This window comes from Stigmatopora nigra, chromosome 10, assembly GCF_051989575.1.
Source record: "Stigmatopora nigra isolate UIUO_SnigA chromosome 10, RoL_Snig_1.1, whole genome shotgun sequence".
In the NCBI taxonomy this organism is placed as follows: domain Eukaryota; kingdom Metazoa; phylum Chordata; class Actinopteri; order Syngnathiformes; family Syngnathidae; genus Stigmatopora; species Stigmatopora nigra.
The window spans coordinates 9,988,351-10,007,790 of NC_135517.1; the positions used below are offsets into that span (position 1 = coordinate 9,988,351).

The 19,440-nt window shown below is 39.5% G+C and overlaps 3 protein-coding genes across 5 annotated transcripts; 1 reads left to right on the top strand and 2 right to left on the bottom strand.

Moving 5' to 3' along the window:
- Window positions 1-875: 875 nt before the first annotated feature.
- On the bottom strand, window positions 876-2,518 carry cytl1 (cytokine like 1). 2 transcript variants are annotated; one of them, XM_077727126.1, is made up of 4 exons: window positions 2,252-2,495; window positions 2,129-2,173; window positions 1,517-1,663; window positions 876-1,441 (listed from the first exon to the last, which is right to left on the bottom strand). In XM_077727126.1, the coding sequence occupies exons 1-4, from the start codon at window positions 2,396-2,398 to the stop codon at window positions 1,340-1,342; spliced, it is 441 nt and encodes a 146-aa protein (XP_077583252.1). In that variant the 5' UTR covers window positions 2,399-2,495; the 3' UTR covers window positions 876-1,339. The 2 variants fall into 2 exon arrangements, with proteins under 2 accessions (XP_077583252.1, XP_077583251.1); XM_077727125.1 differs by having other exon boundaries at window positions 876-1,663; window positions 2,252-2,518.
- Window positions 2,519-2,715: 197 nt separating this feature from the next.
- Window positions 2,716-12,388, bottom strand: LOC144203067 (limbin-like). 2 transcript variants are annotated; one of them, XM_077726310.1, is made up of 23 exons: window positions 11,947-12,388; window positions 11,669-11,744; window positions 11,209-11,348; window positions 11,048-11,104; window positions 10,785-10,971; window positions 10,594-10,694; window positions 10,428-10,493; window positions 10,201-10,329; window positions 9,879-10,018; window positions 9,475-9,799; window positions 9,056-9,295; window positions 8,740-8,915; window positions 8,477-8,636; window positions 7,974-8,150; window positions 7,572-7,864; window positions 6,878-7,052; window positions 6,528-6,671; window positions 5,891-6,118; window positions 5,604-5,812; window positions 5,449-5,536; window positions 5,180-5,355; window positions 4,620-4,703; window positions 2,716-4,347 (listed from the first exon to the last, which is right to left on the bottom strand). In XM_077726310.1, the coding sequence occupies exons 1-23, from the start codon at window positions 12,160-12,162 to the stop codon at window positions 3,954-3,956; spliced, it is 3,981 nt and encodes a 1,326-aa protein (XP_077582436.1). In that variant the 5' UTR covers window positions 12,163-12,388; the 3' UTR covers window positions 2,716-3,953. The 2 variants fall into 2 exon arrangements, with proteins under 2 accessions (XP_077582436.1, XP_077582437.1); XM_077726311.1 differs by having other exon boundaries at window positions 11,669-11,736; window positions 11,947-12,184.
- A 275-nt stretch (window positions 12,389-12,663) lies between these two features.
- evc (EvC ciliary complex subunit 1) lies at window positions 12,664-18,185 on the top strand. The gene is made up of 20 exons (XM_077726432.1): window positions 12,664-12,998; window positions 13,072-13,173; window positions 13,249-13,332; window positions 13,600-13,826; window positions 13,925-14,009; window positions 14,197-14,295; window positions 14,403-14,522; window positions 14,608-14,766; window positions 14,851-15,067; window positions 15,202-15,350; window positions 15,427-15,525; window positions 15,622-15,834; window positions 15,988-16,097; window positions 16,469-16,670; window positions 16,804-17,028; window positions 17,110-17,245; window positions 17,347-17,449; window positions 17,550-17,676; window positions 17,749-17,848; window positions 17,921-18,185. Exons 1-20 carry the CDS (start codon window positions 12,819-12,821, stop codon window positions 18,076-18,078), a joined length of 2,895 nt encoding a protein of 964 aa, XP_077582558.1. The 5' UTR covers window positions 12,664-12,818; the 3' UTR covers window positions 18,079-18,185.
- Window positions 18,186-19,440: the final 1,255 nt, after the last annotated feature.

Sequence of the window (19,440 nt, forward strand, 5' to 3'; positions counted from 1 at the left end):
CTCTTTTGATGGGTATATATGGCTCTCCGCCTTTTTTAAATCATTTTTTTTTTATTAGACTCGTCTGCATGCATTCACTTATTGATTAGTAACAGTGAAATAATGTTCTCAAAAGAATTCAGACTTTTTTTTTTACTTTCAAAGTGGTGAAATGAATAATAAATGCTCACATTTTCATGTATTTTTACTTTTAAATTATGAGTATGGCTCTCAAGGAATAATGTTTGAAAATATAAATTGTTTATGACTCTATTCGTCAAAAAGGTTCCCGACCCCTGCTCTAACCACTTGCGGCACCGGGCCGTCTATAAATAGATATTAGAAAAATATGTTATGAAATGTGTGTAATATATATACTAGATAGTATGTGAAACAAGTAATTTGTTGCTAAATAATGATGAAAAAAGAAGAATTTTCTTACACACTGCAGAGCTGGACGTCTCCTGTCCTACACATTCACATTGCACCTGTCCACTCCTCCTTCTTCCACCCTGCCGATCATAGGGTAAAACATTCAGATTTAATTGAACTCAGTTCTAAATGACAGTCAAATTCACCCCAAACCTTCAGATGTGAAACTGAATACCACCGTTCAACATGAGAAATATCTAAATACAGGCAGAAAATCCCAAAAATAAATCAAATACAAAAAATATAAATTTGTAAAAGTTTCACTCAATGTGTATTTGAAAATGATGAGAGAAGGGGGCTCTGTACAATAGGCATGCCCCTTGAAAAATGGATAAATATTGTAGATATTAATAAGATAGTTATATGGGCCTATTGAGGTGTACTGCAACCCCCTACAAAATGTTCCCAACTGTAAAACTGAAAGATTAGTTAGTTGATTTATGAAGAAGATAAATGGACATATAGACATTAGATAAAATACATTTTAATGAAATATAGTGTGATATTTGAGTAGAACAACAAGTCTTGGTTTATTGTAATAAAGGAAAGGGAGTAAAAGCCTTGTTCATATAAATGCTGCACAAGGGTTATGGCAACACAGCCTATTTCACTTAATGACATCCAAAACTTTGATCAGCTCTGGCAAGTAAACAGACGCTAAGGCCCACTCGCGAGCAATCCTTACTGGTTTATTATTTCAAGGTTAGCGTCGGCATGGTTGGCATTCAGCAAATTTCCTGTGGAAAGTTCTGTCGTTCTTGCAGGAATGTAACCATGAATGTCCACTAAACACGTGTTTGCACGAGTCAGCGCAGCGTGCTGTGGGGCTTATGACTAACTACACTGCAGGGTGTGGTGTTGAAGTTTATATTCATGCCATGACGTGAGACTGCTAATTGCTGCTCTAAAAGGCTACTCTTTGTATTGCTTATCTCTCCTCCTGCAGAAGCTGAAGTCGGTCCTCTGCAAAGTGGGGCCTGCTGTGTCCAGTGTCGATGGCCTCGCAGTCATCGGTGAAAAACACCAAGTCCTGCCAAGGCAATAAAGACACAAAGTCACGTTTACCATGCCATAAGAATTGATTAGAGATTTGAAATGTGCTTACTCGATAGCAAATTCTGGTGATGATGGTGTACAAGTTCTGGATTTTTGTTTTTAGCAGCATTATCCTGGGTCGCTCTCTGCAGTATTGACTGGGATGGTTCACAAGCACGTAAAGGAAGTCGCGGAGTTTGGTTGTTATGCAGGAGTTCTACAACGAGAAAGACATATTATTCACAATTATGCTGGTTCAGATGCCCCCTCTTGTTCCCAAAGAAACACAGAATTAAATGTTCAAATGCAATAATATTACAGTGGTTTGGATTTTCTTTTATATATTCAGTCCCCACTATGTAGAATTTGCATGTTTTCCCTAGGCTTGTGTGGGTTTTCCCCGGGGGTTTCCTACCACATCACAAAAACCTGCACTGGTTGATCACTCTAAAATGCTAGGTATGATTGAGGGTGCCCCCCCCCCCCGACCCATAGTTAGCATCATGTGACTTTTGTGAGGATAAACAGTTCATAAAATTAATGAATTAATTTTTCTGCGGACCAATACAAAGTTGGCAGTGGACCACAGTTGGCCCATGGGCCCTAGTTTAGACAGCAATCTCATTGAATGTTTTTTTGTGTGAACTTTACCAGGTGTATTGTATTTGAAGTTATAACTCACATGAACATCAAGAAAGATGACCGGCAGTACCTCAGCACATGTTTTCTGACAAAACAGAAGACAAAAAGGGATACATTTGAACATGGTGACATTGCAAGAGTGGAAAAATAAGGGTGGGCTTACCGTGCGATGGTAAGTGTGGATTTTATCCAGCAGGGTCATCACTTCTTTGCTCAGGCTCAGCGCCCTGGAGTAACAAGTCGGAGGAGAGCATTGGGACAGACACAAATAGCTGAAGAGACACAAAGCGATTGCCGATGCAGCTCTCATAGCGAAGATGCGTCGGTCCAGTTGATCGTTGATCTGGTTTGTGCAAGAGTGGGTGCACAACTGGTGCGCTCCACCACAGAAACAGGAATTGAAATCAGAGGGCGATTTGCTTCACTTTAAATGAAGTGGTCGAGGGGGGTGGGAAACATGTGGAGGATGACGTGGAGCATAGCAATGCCAAGGAAAACATCAGTCCACCACTGCGACAGTTTTTTCAAGGGGTTACTTAAGTCCTGCAACTTTTTTTAGAAGTAAACTTTCTGAGATAAACATATCAAGTGAAGGTGAATAAAATGTGAAAGATGCACAAGCACCAATGGGCATACTTTTCAGCTTTAATTTATAAACAGAGATAAATCAGTTAGTTATAGTATAAAAATATTTCATTTTTATCATCGTCATTGAAGTTTTGATAGTACCATATTCAGTTTGTTCGAATAAAATCTAAGTAGCAAAATATTCAACTGGTATTTTATAATAAACACAATTTAAAATGTATAATACAACCAAAAGAAAATTGTAACCAACACATTTCAGGATCATATTGAAATCTTATACAATCCCTAATTAGACGCGCATTTGGGAAAATGAAGGCATGTTTGATTTTGAAAATGGAAGCCCACTAAAGTCTACCAAATAAACAGTTACTTTTCAAAACATAGCACCCATTTGCTGAAAACAACACTAAACATTATCTTGACCTCAGGATCTGTTTTAAGATCCAAGTACATTTTTAAAGGGATATGCAGATGGGCAGGCAACTTTTGTGGGTGTGCCATGCAAACCAAAAAAAAAACCCAAATGCAAAGTTTGCAAAGGTCACTCTAAAACATTTGGCATCTGTCTGTCACATAGCTGTCCATAATTTTGTTTTTCTCCGATCTATTTGTAGGGATTTTGAAAGGATAGTCACTAACAATGTTTAAGGCTGTGCCACGCATCTGTTGTTCATCACACAAGTTTTACATAGCAAAAAAATAATGACAATGGATCTAACTACAAGTTCAAATGAGATGCATTAAAAAAATAAAAAATCTGGAAGGCTACAGATTTTTCTATTAAACTCATTTTAGCTTTCAGAGACATCTTAAATGCATGAAATAGAATAGAGTCAATAATCTGAAGTAATGGACAGTATTAAAAGAGGCAGCCAGCAATATGCGATGTTTTTGGCAAAAATAAATATGGAAACAAAGGATCATTTCTGGCAGCCCAGAGGCGCGAGTGGTTAGCACGCCAGCCTTACAGTGGGGGTTTTGGGTTCAAATCCAGGACGGTCCACCTGTGTGGAGTTTGCATGTGGTCCACAGGCCTGAGTGGGTTTCCTCCGGGTACTCCGGTTTCCTCCCACATTCCAAAGACATGCATGCTAGGCCTATTGGACACTCTAAATTGCCCCTAAGTATGAGTGTGAGCTTGAAAGGGTTGTTTGTATCCTTGTGGCCTGCGATTGGCTGGCCACCAATTCAGGGTGTCGCCAGCCTCTGGCCCGAAGGCATCTGGGATAGGCTCCAGCACCCCCTCCTTCTATGACCCTAGTAAGGTTTGTTTAAAATCACGTTTGGGGTGTTGGAGACACATAACCTCTCTTCATATTGAGGAAGTTCCTCTTCCTTTTTTTCTTGTGAGAGTTAATACTAATGTGGGATTGAGATGGATCTCGAAAGACAAACAGCCTTTCACCAGTGTCCTCGTAGATCACTTCCATATTGGCAGAGGTTGGAATCATGTCTTCTGCTGAGCTTTGCGGTGTTTCATTGCCTTGCTCCGCGTTGCTTTGATTGGGAGGTTCAGTGTGCTTGTGTGGGTTTTCATTGATGGCTGATTTATACCTGGGCAGCGTTCCCATCATAAAGCTGTCCTCCTTCTTTTTAACCGCAAATGGCAGATGAAAAGTGGGAAGAAGTCTTTCCATTAGGCTTTGCCTCTTTTCCTGGAGTTTGTGAGATCTAGAGTACAAAGGAGCTGCTGTTTTGAAGGCCATCATGTTCATGGGCTTACCTCATACATGCACACCTCTGATGAAATGCATATTTTACCTTATTTAAAGGCAAATATACATTATATAAAGGTATTTCCCTTCATGAATTCAATTTTTATTGCCGACATGGATTTTTTAATCCAAGATCTACTACTCAAGGAGTTAACCTTCCACAATCTATTTTATTTTTACAGGCCACTGGTAAAGCTCAGCCATTATGTAATAATATACCTCACTTACCTTTCAATTTCCACTCTTGGCATGCTCAGCATACTTCTGTGTAAAAGGTCTTCCTTCAGTTTGATAGGAAGATGCAGATTAGGCCTGCCCAGAGACATCAATGTCAATAAAGATGACATTACAGTATAACAAACATTGCCACCATGGTAGGATAACCTTTCTAAAATAGATGAATTCTTTAAAAAAAAAAGGCTAGTACAGCATGTTCATACAGTGAGTACATTTACACATTGAAATTAGATATTTCAAAACCATAAATATTCTGTACAAACAGGCTGTTCTTTTGCTCAACATTATAATTTGTCAATTCCTGACTAGTTTTTTGTTACTTTCCAAAATGTTCTAGTATATAATTAGGTATAGTATTTGTAATCAGTTCATTAAAAAAACATAAAAAAGGATGAAAACAGAAATATTAAAAAATATTGAAAACCGAAATCTTACTTTTTCAACAGTATTATTGTTTTTTTAGGAGTTCAAATTACACCTAATGTATAATACTGTCATTTCAGATGTGTTTGATTGTAATGACATATTACAAATATTATCATAATGCTTACCCAAAATGCTCCTGGTCAGTGGATGAGGAACAGAGCTGCTGTTTGGGACAGAGAGCATCAGTGACAGAAAGAAGTTCACTTTCGGGTATCGTGGGGAGCAGTAGACGCAGAATCTCGAGGAGAATCTCAACAGACATCTGGCACTGTTTTGCCAGTTGTGATGCAAAAAGCAAGTCCTGAAATACAGAAGTGACCACAAATAACAACCAAGTTAAAAAGACACGCGCACAGAAAAAGTAATATGGAGAATGCATGAAACGGGTGGGAACCTGCTCGCAGTTTGAATAGAGTCTCTTGAGTGCCAATTGTTCTCGCAGATCTTCCACAGACTGAATGTCCGCTGACATCTGCTGCAACCTTCAATTGTAATACATAATGAAGATTAATACAAAGCAATCATCACTCTGGGATTCTGCTGACCCACCTCGTGGCCAATATAGTGGTTACTTGAGGACACTTATTGAGAGCCTCCTCAAGGATGGTTGACATTCGGCTGTCTGGTTGCAGCCTGAACAGCTCTTCCTCTGCCAAATCACTGTGCTCGGTGTGTGTTGGAGTTGACCAGTGAACAGTTTTCAGGCGGTCCATCTCTCCCTTTTCTTCCTGGAGGTGTTGTTCTACTTCCTCAAGGCTCTGCAGGAAAACGGTAAAGCCACCAAAAGCATAAGGCAATACATTCCTCTAATTAAATCAGACATCAAAATCTCCTACCTGGAAGTGCTTCTGTATACTTGAGATCATTTCTTTTCTTGACAGACTTTTTGTCTCTTGAAGGTGTTGAGTTAGCAGGCTTTGTAGAGTAAGAAGCGCTCTAGACATCTCTGAGGCTTTGGTCCTCCTCTCAGCTTTTTGGTAGTGAACACCAGCCATCTGTGCTGCCAGGCTGTCAGCTTGAGTGCGTAAATATTCCTCTCGCTCCTCCCTCATCTCATCCTCAACCTGCAGAATATATTCAGTGAGCCTCACCTCAAATGATCTTCATGAAATACTAGACAAAAAAAGCTCATACAGAGAAAGTCTTTCACTACATTAACATTCTCAATAATCATTCATTGTTCGGCTCCCATTTCTGTCATATTGTCAACAATATGGAGATCCCAAATTATTGGATGGTTGAAAATTATAGATATTTTTTTTCACATTCTGTAATTTTATAGAATTGTGATTTAGATGCAAATTTTTAACATATTTTCTCAGTCGTAAGATGTAACAGGGCCAAATATTTCTGTCCATATATAGTATTGCGCTGTCAACACCTTAAGTTTAAGCCATTGGACACCTGGTGAAATGAGCATGACTGAACTAAATAATAAATTAAATAAAAAATTGCATTATTTTTTACGTTTACCTTTTGTATGACACCATTATCCATCTCCCTTGCCCTTTCCTCCTCAAACAGTTGGATCTGGTCTTGAAGCTTTTTCTGCAACTGAACTATGCTGGACAGGTTTTGTGTTATCAGACTGTCTTTCCCCCCAAAATTTGGATGTATCTGCAATGAAATTGGAAAGAAAGGCTATTATGATGTTCCAAAATAAATCTACATATGATTATAAAGGAAAGAACTCTGTGTAGTATGTATACTTTTGTCCAGCACCATTGTAGGAAAGCCATTAAAAATAAAAATAAAAGAAAAATCACATGGCAGCCCACTGGACAAATTACAGAGAATGATGTTCATGATGTTCACGTGCTCACCATTTGTTGCTCATTGTCTTTCCTCCAAAGTGTGTGGTGAGTGTGAATTTTAGTCCTGGAAATAGCATGGGGTAGCATGAGGCATTGGTCCATCACAGAGAGATACTTCTGGAACTCAAGTTTAATCCCCAGACGCTCATCATCAGAGAGAGTCAGCTGAGACGAGCACAAGCATCTGACAAGAACATGTGAGAATATTCAGGCTAAGTAAGTTTCATTGTGTATTGCTCAGAAATGGCTCATTTGGGATACAGGAAAAATATGTTTTCAGGACAGTTTGAAGCAGCCCAAAGGAACTGGCTAGTAATTAAAGTTCAATGTTTATACTGTTCATTCGTAATTGTTTACTTCAGTATTGTTACTGCCTGTTTTGGATGCCTGTGGAGTGAGTTCAAGTAAGTGTAATTTGGTTCTCATTGCATTTGTGGGTTGTTTTATGACGGTTCCCCATTATTATTAAATGTGTACTTAAATACAGGATGTCTCCCACTTTAAATTAGTGTTCCAAAATATTTAAATAGCAATATAAGATCATTTATAAAAAAGCTGAAGTTATCACCACTTAGTAACCCTGCCTAAAACGGGAATAGACAATGATTGCCTATACTGAGGATATTCTATCCAAATTGGGCAATGGGACCGCCAATGTAAATCCACTCAAAAAACTGTCACATTATACTATTAATATAATAACCTGAAGAAAGCTCTGCAGTGTGCCCTGATCTCCTTCTGCTCTTGCAGCTCCCTCTCCATGGCTCTGTTAAGCCTCTCCCTGGTGGTGCTAAGTGTGTGTAAGGCTGATTTGCCTTCCTGTTGCAGCCTCTCCTGGCCCTGCAGGAGTGCGCTCCCTCCTTGACCTGATTCAGATTCTACCTGCAGCAATGAATGCTGAACGCTTGGTGGCAGCATGGCGAGCAAGGCCTGCGTTGTAGTGGGCTGAATGGCTTTGACATCTGCCATGGAGCTCTGAATTACACGCATGGTCACCTAAACAACAGACCAGGCAAGCAAATATTGATGTAGTCTGTGTACATATTTTTAGGCCAGATGTACATACATACTGTGTGTGTGTGTGTTGTGTTAAATGCCAGTTTACCTTGCGAATGTCAGCTGCAGCTTCCTCGTCTAAATTATTGATGAGCTCAGCAAGCTCCAAGCTATGAGTTGTTAGCAGGTCTTTCCAACAGGATAAATGGGCAGCAACTTCTATGTTCCCATCTTGATTCTTAGAAAGGGCAGACAGGTCTTTCTGTCTCTGCACGTGGACCCTGAGCTTAAGAAACAAGAAAGCAATAGGAGTCCAAAGTTATTTCCCGCTGCCATAACAATAAATTAAACTGCAAAAACAGTAATTAAAAATCTCAACAAACACAAACAAAAGTTGTGCCCTTGCTGGATTTGGAGAGGGGGTGGTGGTTTGTTATTAAAAAATAAATAAATTGGCTTGCAGCAGGATTATTGTGCATGCGCAGATCATTATAGCAATGTTCAAACCGCATATTGTGCAGGCCGAACATATATTGTCACGGAAAACAAAGTAGCGGTGTAAAAATGAAATGAAATAATAGTATTAGTAGAAACAAAAGTAATGGTCCAAACCATGTCGGAGAGAAGCTCTCGTCTCTTCTTGACTAGACCACAACGCATAGCTCTTCTCTCTTGGCTCAAAGCATCATCCAGTTTCTGCCTCACCATAATCAGATCTTTTTGGGCTTTTTCCTGTAGCTGAGTCAGCTGTTCAGCAGGCACTGTGCCCCCTCTGGTGGAACAAATTCCAAAGTATGCATTAGTTTCTGATAATATGGGGAGAATTACGATGAGGCTATGAGGCTTAAGATATGATAATATTACTATCGCCGAACCTTCTGACGTGTGTGAATATCCTGTCTAAATTGCTGGAGGTGCAGGAGAATGTATCAGAAATGAGACTATTGAGGCTGTGCAAGCTGTGTAACAGGAACTTCCTCTGTGCATGACGTTCAGCTAGCACGTAACGCCAATTGGCAAGGATCACATCCAGAGTCTCCTCCAGCAGATCCTGGACACGGATGAAAAACTCACTTATGTACATGCTAACAAACACTGCCAGTTGAAAGATGGCGACAAACAGTATGTATGAATGCCCACACAATTATGTATATATAATATATAATTACCATGGCTGCACTAGTTACTTACCTGACATTGAAGGTAACTGTGCTGAAGATTACTAGCAGCAGTCTTCTCTAACTCTGCCATCTTTGTGGCTTCCTCTAGCTCCTCGGAGAAGATCTTATGAAGTTCCACACGCCGCCACTCAATAATTTGCCTCTGGACTTTTGCAGAAGCCTCTTCATGGCGGACCAACAAGATGCGCTGCAGGTTAGCCTGGCTCAGTTTGTGCAGCTTTTCCAGCAGGACACTACATTGAAGAAGCTCCTTGTGGATTCAATAATTAGTGAAATTAATGTTCATAGTAGTGACAGGTTTCATAATGCAATCTAAAATCTTTGGGGTATTTTCTTTGCATCACTGAAACAAACATTCTTGGAAAAACAACAGGTTACTCCAGCCATACTATCTTTCCTGTGAGCTACCACAGCATCCATCATAACTACCTGTTGATCAGCATGTTGACAGATCAGCTCAGCGTGTGCCTTCTCTAGAGCCTCCTTGCGATGCTCTGCTTCCATCTCCTCCCGGGTCTCCTGGTTGCACTTGCCTGCAAGCACAGCCATGCGGGCACCTCGTTCCTCCTTCAGCCGACCCTCCATGCCCAGCAACTGCCCATGGATTACACTGAGAAGTCTCTGCTGGGCTTGGTTGCTGACATGGCCACGGGCATGCAATCCTCCCAGCAAGACAGAGAGAACATCTTTGTAGATCTGAATCCGAGTAGTCTCCAAGCTGTTGGTGGCATGCAGCAGTGTGGCCATTTCAAGGCTATCAGAGAGAAAAAGACAGTCAAGTCATCTGTTGATCTGTTTAAAAATGGGCTCCAAATTTGGTCTGAACACAGTACTTCTCAAGTGCCTGGTTCATGTTGTGTGGTTCCTCCAGCACCATGATATCAACAATCTTGTCTTCAAAATTGGCCTCATCTTTAACATTCTCTGTCATGTTGGAGTCTGCATACTCGGGATCTGGATTGAACCTGTTTTTCTGAGGTATATATCCAATAAAAAGTCATGCACTGAGCTACAATTTGTTTTTATTATTAGTAGAAAAAATTCTTATGGATCTATAAATGCTTCAAAATTATGAATCGTTGCAAGCAAAATGTGTCTCGCAAAACTTTGCACTCTATCAAATCACTCTAAACAACAACAACTCTATAAAGTCACCCTTTGCTGAAGAAGGTTCAGTCTTGGCCCAATCAGATTTATGGCCAGAAATCCCAGCAAAAGCAGCGCAAAAGACACAAAAAACCCAGCAACAAATCCAGCAAAGTGCACAACATGGTTTGGATGAATCTAAAAGCAAACAAACAAACAAAATAATTGCATTTAAGTACACTGTACTGTATAACAATAATAGCTGGAAAATATTTTCACCAAACAGAACAATTTACCCTCGCCGTGGAATTAACATGAAGTGTCAAATTAGCTGTCAGCGGACCAAACATACTGACATCGTTCTGTGGGGAACATGACAAAAAATATGTTGAGTGTATAATTCATTTATTTGAGGAAATGTGGATTATGATCTGTTAACAACAATGGCACTGTCGAAATTACCTGTGATAAATTAGAGAAGGTGAGAAAAGCTGGAAGGTCCAGAACTCCACTCTTCTGACTTTTTATATGAGTTGTATAATTAAAAACAATTTGGGTTCCAGCTGAAAGATAAAAGCCAATCTTTAATCACTCTAAATATTAGTAAATACATAAACCTAATCATTTAGCCATAAACCACAAATGAAGCTTACCAGACAGAGAATCAATGGCAAACATTTGGTATCCTTTCTCCACAACCTTGCCTCTGGTTTTTAGGGGTATTATCCCGTATATGGAGTCCCGGATGGCCAACTGGGAGATGTTTGTGCCACCCACTGGACTCAGGTTGTGAACAAGCAGAAAGAATATCAGCTTTGGAGGCTCTGAATCAGCCAAAACCTGGGAGGGATGATCATATGACTTTGTTACATTCTAGAGCAGACTACTACAGGTACTACGTGTATAGTCAACATACCCGGGCACACTTGTGAAACTTGATCTTGAAGGCGGCTAAAGGAGTCAAACTCTGAACCTGCAGAAACATCCACAACACTGAATTATTAGACAATTCTCAATTTCTTCAGGAATACACAGTAAGTCAGTAAGAGACAAGTTATAAATGATGTAAGGCGTCACCTGAGGCAGAGTGGGGTCAGAATTGTATCTGGTGAGCGAGCTCCGGCGATCTCTAAATTGTAAAATGGCTTTCATACGGTTTAAGGAAGTGTAAAAGGAGTGCCCCCATGGATCAGTAGAAGCAGATGAAGAAACTGGCCCTTCAGGACAATAGGGATAACAGACAACAATCTTACTTAATGTGTCACACATTGCAGAAGCAATCTTTTTTTAACATTTAGATGTCTGATAACAATTGATAATGGATGGGCTACCTAAGAGACCTGAATCTTTTCAGACAAATAATAAAAAACTGAATACCACATGTGTGCCCTTTAGATAAAAGTAAAAAAAAAACAATATGGCATTAGGTGGCCTTTTGTAACAGCACCATACATCAGCTGGGTAGCACCCTATCAAATTCTAACAGCTACAACTATTGTACCTAATAGGGCAGAATAGTAAGCATTTTCGTACGTACAGTGTGTGTGGAGCCAATGATCTGTCGGGTTCCTTCCATTGCATTTGGATTCAAAGTATCTGGAAATACTTTGGGGCTGTCCAATGTAAAACATACACATACACACATACAGTATATATATACACACATGCACACACACATTTATATACAGTGTATATACACACACACATATACAGTGTATATACACAAACATACGCACAAAAACAGACAAGAAAAAAATATATAGATGTTGTTATCAAATCTCAATATAATCGGTTACTTGCCATCAGGCTACTCACTCTATTTTCGTATGATGACGTTCTGGTAGGCAGTGTGGAGCAGTAGGAAGCATCCTGACCTGTTCCGTTACAAGGAAGATTTGCGCAAACAATGCGTTGCGTCCCTCCAAAACTTTGAGTGGCATCGGGGCACCAGTCTGACAATGAACTTGTCAGACAAAAGCACGACACTTGGAAGTGGACTAATATAGACCATATTGTCGCCTTTTCCGCCATCAAGTTTACCTGCAGGATCTGTTTTGGCTCTCACTTGTGAAAGCCGCTGGCCGATGATTGCGTCGTCTCTGGGGTTGGAATACACTCTGAAAAGTCCATATTTCTACGCAGTTTGTATGAATAATTCACACATCAAAATTAAAATTGTTGGTCAACTCCCAGGCTTTAGAGATTCGGGACACGCCCCACAACAATCCATTTTTCCCCAAATCACGTCTTCCATCAACAGTCCAAAAAGTTTAGGAGAGGATTTAACGAAGGATGGTTTCCGGTTAACGGTTTCAATGTAAAACACATGAACCCGAGTAATCCAACATTTATAGTTCAAAAAGGCATACACTGACAGAAGTACGTGTTAAATTTATTAAATGTGTGCATGTATGTCATATTTTCATTCTTTACTGCCTCCGACGATGTATCTCTAAACTCCAGAAGAATACTTGGAATTATTTTGAAAGTAGATACAATCTTGCTGCTGATTGGTCAAAAACTTAACTCAGATTTGAGATGGAAAAACATTAGAAGATGCAGATTGATTTGCAAGATACGGCAAAGCATAACAACACACATGATACATAATACGCCAGGAACATTTGTGAGACTTTTACCAACATCTTGAATTTTTCTCATGGCATATTTGACTCGGCGATCGAGCAATGTCCGAGCGGGATTCGGTAGCCGAATGTAGTACTGAAGTTTTAGTCCATTTTACTGAGTCCCTGCAGGTCTACACGGGACTTTTGACAGTAGCTACAGTTTGCGGTGGACTTTTGGGAATCTTAGCAGCAGCACTGTTGTATATCTTCTGCCTAAAGACTTTAATTCTGACGAGACAAGTAAGAAACCGCCAGCGCACTACATTTTTTAGATGTTTTTCAAAGTTATGCATAATTTGCTGTACTCTATAAGGGGAACAATGCAAGAAGGCTACTTGAACCTGATGATGGGAAAGTGGAAAACAAAACGAGCGATCATGCTGAGCCTGCCTTGCCTGTCTCAATTAATGCCAGGGTATTTTATTTAATCTTGTTCTAATCCATTGTTTCTGGGCATGTTCATTTTATTTTATCATGGTACATGAAACAGGAGAAGCAGGAACCCATGAATAGTGAAGTTGCTGCATTTGCATCAAAGGCAAAAGTGGTTTACCCCATCAATCAAAAATACAGAGTAAGTACTATTGTAATCACAGTTTTGCAACACATGCATGCATGTGTGTGTGTGTGTGTGTTTATGTGTTAGTAACTTCCCCAAGCAGCTTATCCTCACAAGGATCAGGTGGATGCTGGCGCTTATCCCAGTTAATAATGGGCTGTAGACAGATTGCACCCTGAATCAATTGCCAGCTAATTGCATGGCACAATGAGACAAACAACCATAATGCGCACACTCATACCTGGGGACCACACTCACATTCACAAAACATTTCTGTCACAGCCTTTGGCAGATGGAGCATCCAACCCTTCTCTTCATGAGTGCTCGAAATTGGCAACAATGCCAAAAGACAATTCTTCGGCGACTTTCAGTGAAGAAGAGTCACTAAGCCAAGAGTTGGACAACGATGAAGGCAGCCAGTTCATCTCCTCTTCATTGGTTCCAAGGAGCCTGCAGAATCAGAGTTTTGTCAGAGTCTACCACTACCCCTATATTCTGACACAAACAGGGTAGGTGTAATAGGGCCTTCAGGATTTGATGTCTGAATATTTTGGCAATTTTTTTGTATGAAAAAAAAAGTCATGATAAGTTATTGTTTTCGCTGCAGTTTTGAAGCAAGGATAAACCTTCATTGCTTGGCTTTGACGGAGATACAACAACTTTATTCTCAACTTCTGGAAGAAAAATATGTAGTGAGTTTTCTTTTCTCCATTCTAGCTAATCACCTAGGTGATGCTTAATTTTTAATTTAAAATTGAGAGCTAGAAGCATAAATGTTATTGATAAAGTGATGACCAAGTGACAAGTGCAAAAGTTTTCAAGGCTAAATTCATGGTAGAATGTGTTTTTATTTCCCTTGGACATTTTTTTTTGCTTTAGGTTTACCTCCAAATGGTGAAAAAAATATTTTGCAGTCATTTTCCCAAAAACAAAAATGATGCCAATTTCACTGAGAAGGTTCTTCAGATGCAGGAAAAGGTGACTTTTTCCAAAGAATCAATTTCTAGTCTAATTGTAGTAATTGTATTTTTCTATTGGTATGCATGACTGTAAAACCTGTACGAAATCCTGCACTGTCATTTTAGGAAGTGGACGAGCTAAAGAAACAGCTGCAAACAGTTCATGATCACAGTCTTGATGCTCCTTGCACTTTGGATGAAATGGAAAGATGTCAAAAAGATTTTCTAGAGCGCAGTCTTCAAATGGTAAAGACAAGAGATTCAAAAAGAGAATCAGATAATCACTATACAAGATTTGTAATGACTAGGTCATGTCTAATTGTCTTTCTAGTCCAAAAATTTCTGCAGAGTATTGGAGGAGTTATCCCAGCATGTGATGAAGACTAGCAGTTTCCCTGCAGATGAAGCACATGATCGTACATTTTCTCTCAATCAAACTCTTGTGATGGTTGAGAATCAGCTAATGAATATACAAGAAGCACAATTTACGGTTAGGAGTTGGATTTCTTAATCGGGTCATAATTTTAGCAATTGTTTGGATTGATTTGAGTGCCTCCGTTTGTTCTTTACCTAGAAAATTCACCAGAAGCTGCTATGGTGGGAGGAGCTTTCAGGACTTCTCCAATCCCAGCCTGCCTTAGTCCAACAGGAAATGTCTCTGAGGCAGGTTTTGATGACTACGACACTAGAGCAGATGACCAGCGAGGATGTTTTGACTTTCAGTTGTATGGAAACAATACTTTCAGAAGTGCAGCAGGCACTTACAGAAGGCCTTCAACTGTGCAGAGAAGGTAACTTGTAATGAAATACACATTCATTCAACTTCTGTTTTGGGCATTCATGGCTTTTCATAAAAGAATTGATTGCTTACATCCATCTCGACACAATGTCATTGGATTTTCCATTGCTTTTGATTATAATCTAGATTATGCAAGGAAAACAAAGGAGTTGTTGGTTGAAAAATATAGCAAAATAGAGGCAAAACGAAAGAAGCTTCGTCAGAGCCAAGCCAAAGAGAGGAGTCGTATGCTCGAGTCAAGACAAACGCATGGTGACCCTGAACAGCTGTCAAAGGTAAGCCCGTAATGTGATGTCACTTTACAACTCTATTTTATGCACTTATCCATCTAATCAGACTCATTATAACTAGGAGTACCAAGAGCTACTGTCAAAACAGAGGCGGAAACTTTGTGATTTGGAACTGCAACAGGACAACCGAATGGCTGAAAGTCTGACTACCGTTTGGACGGTAGGTCTTTTGAATAGAGTACATAATTCTTCTCTAGAATGCATAATGGTTTGCACGCTCAATCATTATTCTGTCCTCAACATCTATTGTGTTTAGAAACTCCGCAGTACCTGGTCAAAGAGGCTAGAAGAACAAGTCAAGGGTATCTTTTTCTCCTCTGTTACTGCCCAAAGAAAACTGTCAGATCAAAAAACGGAAGCGCTGTGGTTGGAAGTAGAGCAGCAGCTTTCTGTACAGCAACAGCAATTGGAGAAAACAACCATATTTCAATTGGACCAAATACAGGCTCAAATACATCACGAACGACAGGTACAGATAACATATTTCCCACTTCATAGCCCTCTTTGCCGATAAAATCCTCAGACAGAGCTTCCAGCAGTATAACCTTTAAGGATAAACTCAATATTCACCTGATTCGTCATAGTCTGCTATAAATAGGTTTACATTTGATCTTTCATGTAGGTTTGGAATGAGTCAATGGCTTTGGTGTACGCCAGCCTCAAACATCTGAAGAATCAGCAAATGAAGAGCCTCCGAGCCATGGTACTCAGTCAGAGCTACACACTCAACAGGTAAAGCTAACACTGTCAACCATTCAATAATGACAATATCCAAATAACAGTATTTTCTCACATATAAGCCGTACCCTTAAAATTGCCTTAAAACCGTTAAAATTTACAATTTCTCGTTTATATTCAATATTTTGGGAGCACAGATATGTTACTTTGAAGGGAAAATCTTAAGAAAACGCACATGGTATTTCTGGGATACTGTATGAATCAAAAAAACATTATTACGGTCAATATAAGGAAGTTCGCAATTCATCCAGTAATGGCTGTTTTCTTACTGCAAAACAGAAAATAACCATAAATAGCGCACCACTCGGCCACCTGGCCGCCATTGTACCTTATTATTATTTATGTTAAATATGACCTTTTTTCAGTCAAGTGGCAAATTTGTTGGAGAAGAAACATGAGCACTTGCTGGCATGTGTGCAGCGCGACTTCATGGCCAGGCACTTTTCTCTACACATTCTGAAAGAGATGAGACTGTCCAAGCTAAAGGTTCTGTCTCAGACAGACTTTCGAGCCCTGTTGATAAAGGATCTCGCTACAGTTCAGTTGTGTGTTGACTCAAATTTCAAGGTAGGGAGACCATTAACTATTTCTGTTCTTTTATTATTTCGATTAGTTTCTGAACTAGTATTGACTGCAATTATCTGAAGTAGTTTCTTTTTTTCTTTTTTCTTCTTCTTCTAACCTACTGTAACAAACATAGTTCAGCAGCTCGAGCCTAGCAGAGAAGCATCTAGGTCCAGAGAGTCAGCTGGTGAGCCACGGTTTCCATCAAGAGTTCCTTTCAGAGTTGGAAACAGGGGCGGAGATTCTTAAAAACCATGCACAGCTGGTGCTAGGCAACGCCCTCAGCCATGGCATCTTGCAACTAATGGAAAGCCAGCGCTCTGAATCACAAAGCAACTCCAGGAATGATGATAGTATGAAGGTGTTGTATTCTCTTGGATGTGCTTGTTTTTCTTACTTCTGAGCTCGATGATTTTGTTTTATAATATTTTTTCACTTCCAGAACCATCTAGCAGAGGCCGCTTCTGAAAGTGTGTATGTGACTAAAGATTCTCTTGCTGCTCTAATCCAAAGTTACTATCTAAGTATGCAAGACATTGCTAAAAAACTACAACCACATCAGTCAAAAACAGATATTGGTGAGAGTGACAGACCACATGTTTACTGTGGTTTATTACCATGATTTGTTTTGATAAAATATTTTGTATACATGCGCCCTTGTCATGTAATTTTCACTCAGGTGTGACCGAGGAAGGCTCAAGTAGCAGTGAGTTGAACAAAGCTTTGCTCAAAGAGCTGGAGAACTGGGGGAAAAAACCGACATCAACAAAGTTTCAACAAAGGTACAAGAAGCACAATGTGGTTGACATAATGATTTTTTCTTTCCTTTGAAATATGTGAACACATTTTAAATAGAGTTGATGACTTTTTTTTCTCTTTCAGAGTTGAGCTTCACAAGAGAAAGTTGTTAGAGCAGTGTGACCTAGAACAGGAAAGGATGTATGAGGATCTGAGACAAAGAAAAGTAGTCCAGGATCAAACCTTAAAAAGAATCAATGCGCAACTACAGGTTTGTCATTTAAAGCAATTTAGAAAAGATGTTAATCTGTTTCTCTGAGCATGGTGTTTTTGCATCCATTAGGAGGCAGAAAGAAGCTTCATAAGTGACTTGGCAGCATTGGCTCGGGTTTTTCTACCCAGTCCCGAGGCAGAAGCCAGTGATGATGATGATAACACCCCAGGTAAATGCATGTTATGTGAAAATTATTTTTAAAAAAGAGTAAAAGCACACCTCACGATTTTTCTTTCCACAGCTGAAGTGAATGTCTCTATCATGGAACTTCTTGCACGGAACCCTGCTCTAGATCCAGCCTTGAATCCATCACTAACTCCAACATTTGTCACGCCGGCTGTGCCCAAACTGGCAAAGAAGAAAAAGAGAGAACGAGAGTCTCATATTAGTTCAAACTAATTATTTTAAAACCGTTATAGGATTAAAAAAAAAGTATAACTTCATTTTGTTGGCCATTTTTCATTTGACTTATTTTTGTATTTAATGCTGCTACTGTGTTTAAAGAAAGGTAGTCTTATGCACAGTATTTGTCCATCCAAATTCACGCCTACACCATGGCCAATTTAAAGTCTTCCCTGAATCTAACATATTATAAATAGACATTAGAATATCAGGACAAAGGTATGTTGTTTTTATTGCTCGTGCAATAAATGGATCCACGCATGCCTTTATTGACTTTGCACCGTGTGGTCATATTGGGGTGAATCAAACATATTCTGAAATATTCATATTTTGCATTAATTTGGAAGTGGAGCACTCTACACATAGAAATCAGGCAAGCAGCTCAGACTGAACCTAGTTAAGAATTTCATTGCATTTGTTGTAATGACAAATACAGAAACGTTTTCATATTTAAATTTAGAATTTAAAGAAAAAAATGTCTTTGTACATGTAACATTAGAAATAATACATGTCAACAATACTCGTATTGCACAGTGTGTAAATTTGCTTCATTGATCCAGCATTTAATTCCTTGTGGGATTGATGTGCTTTACTTGAGCTGCAAGGCGAATTAGATTGTGATTGTCAATTGTGATTGTAGAAGAGTGCAACTACTCAGATAAAAAGCCTTGGCGCGCTCTCGTCCTAATGGGGATTTAAGTGCAAAGCGTTATGGCTTATAATGTAGAGTAATGGTAAAGTCTGGGAGGGCTGGAGCAAGTGAGGTTTGTAGACTGCAATCTAGCACAGATTGATGCTCTATTGTCAATTAGCCAACATACAATTGGAATCCACTCTTTTCATATTCACAAACTGCTTGCCTGACTGGTGTGGCACCTTGACAAAATGCTCTCATTGCTGCATCCATCCATACAGCCGGTGTGCCTCAATTAAGTCATATTATGTTACTGCACAGAAAAATTCTAGTTGATGACACTCATCAGTGTCGGGGAAAACCTTTATGGATCTATGTTGAGGTCCCATTGGGGACTGCAGCGACTAGTGTGAAGATGACCTGATTTCTAATTTTCTCTCCTCCTCAAGCTGCTGAGTTTAAAGCTACAAACACAAGAGCACAGGAGAGGAGAAAGGAAGACTCGTATGGATCGGACGAATTACGGATTGTATTTTCTAATTTTAATGGGCACATGAGTTGGTGAAGTTGCCATTCGAAAGATACAGGTCAGTGAATTTTGTCTGTGTCCTTCACAAGATTTTTTACAAGCTATTTTTACATTCATGCAATCACCATGTTCCTGACCGCACTTAAACCCACCATGTGTATCATGTCATAAAATTATCATCCTTGAAAGCTTTTTT

Bases quoted from the DNA above. Each gene is read 5' to 3' on its own strand.
- cytl1 (XM_077727125.1), bottom strand. From the start codon at position 2,398: ATGAGAGCTGCATCGGCAATCGCTTTGTGTCTCTTCAGCTATTTGTGT. The intron at 2,174-2,251 runs GTAAGCCCACCC...CTGTTTTGTCAG, and splicing joins TCCACACTTACCATCGCACG to AAAACATGTGCTGAGGTACT. The intron at 1,664-2,128 runs GTGAGTTATAAC...TTCTCGTTGTAG, and splicing joins TCATCTTTCTTGATGTTCAT to AACTCCTGCATAACAACCAA.
- LOC144203067 (XM_077726310.1), bottom strand. From the start codon at position 12,162: ATGGCGGAAAAGGCGACAATATGGTCTATATTAGTCCACTTCCAAGTG. The intron at 8,637-8,739 runs GTTCGGCGATAG...TTGTTCCACCAG, and splicing joins ATATTCACACACGTCAGAAG to AGGGGGCACAGTGCCTGCTG. The intron at 7,865-7,973 runs GTAAACTGGCAT...TCTGTTGTTTAG, and splicing joins CTGCAGCTGACATTCGCAAG to GTGACCATGCGTGTAATTCA.
- evc (XM_077726432.1), top strand. From the start codon at position 12,819: ATGTCCGAGCGGGATTCGGTAGCCGAATGTAGTACTGAAGTTTTAGTC. The intron at 13,827-13,924 runs GTAGGTGTAATA...TTTTCGCTGCAG, and splicing joins TATATTCTGACACAAACAGG to TTTTGAAGCAAGGATAAACC. The intron at 17,450-17,549 runs GTACAAGAAGCA...TTTCTCTTTCAG, and splicing joins TCAACAAAGTTTCAACAAAG to AGTTGAGCTTCACAAGAGAA.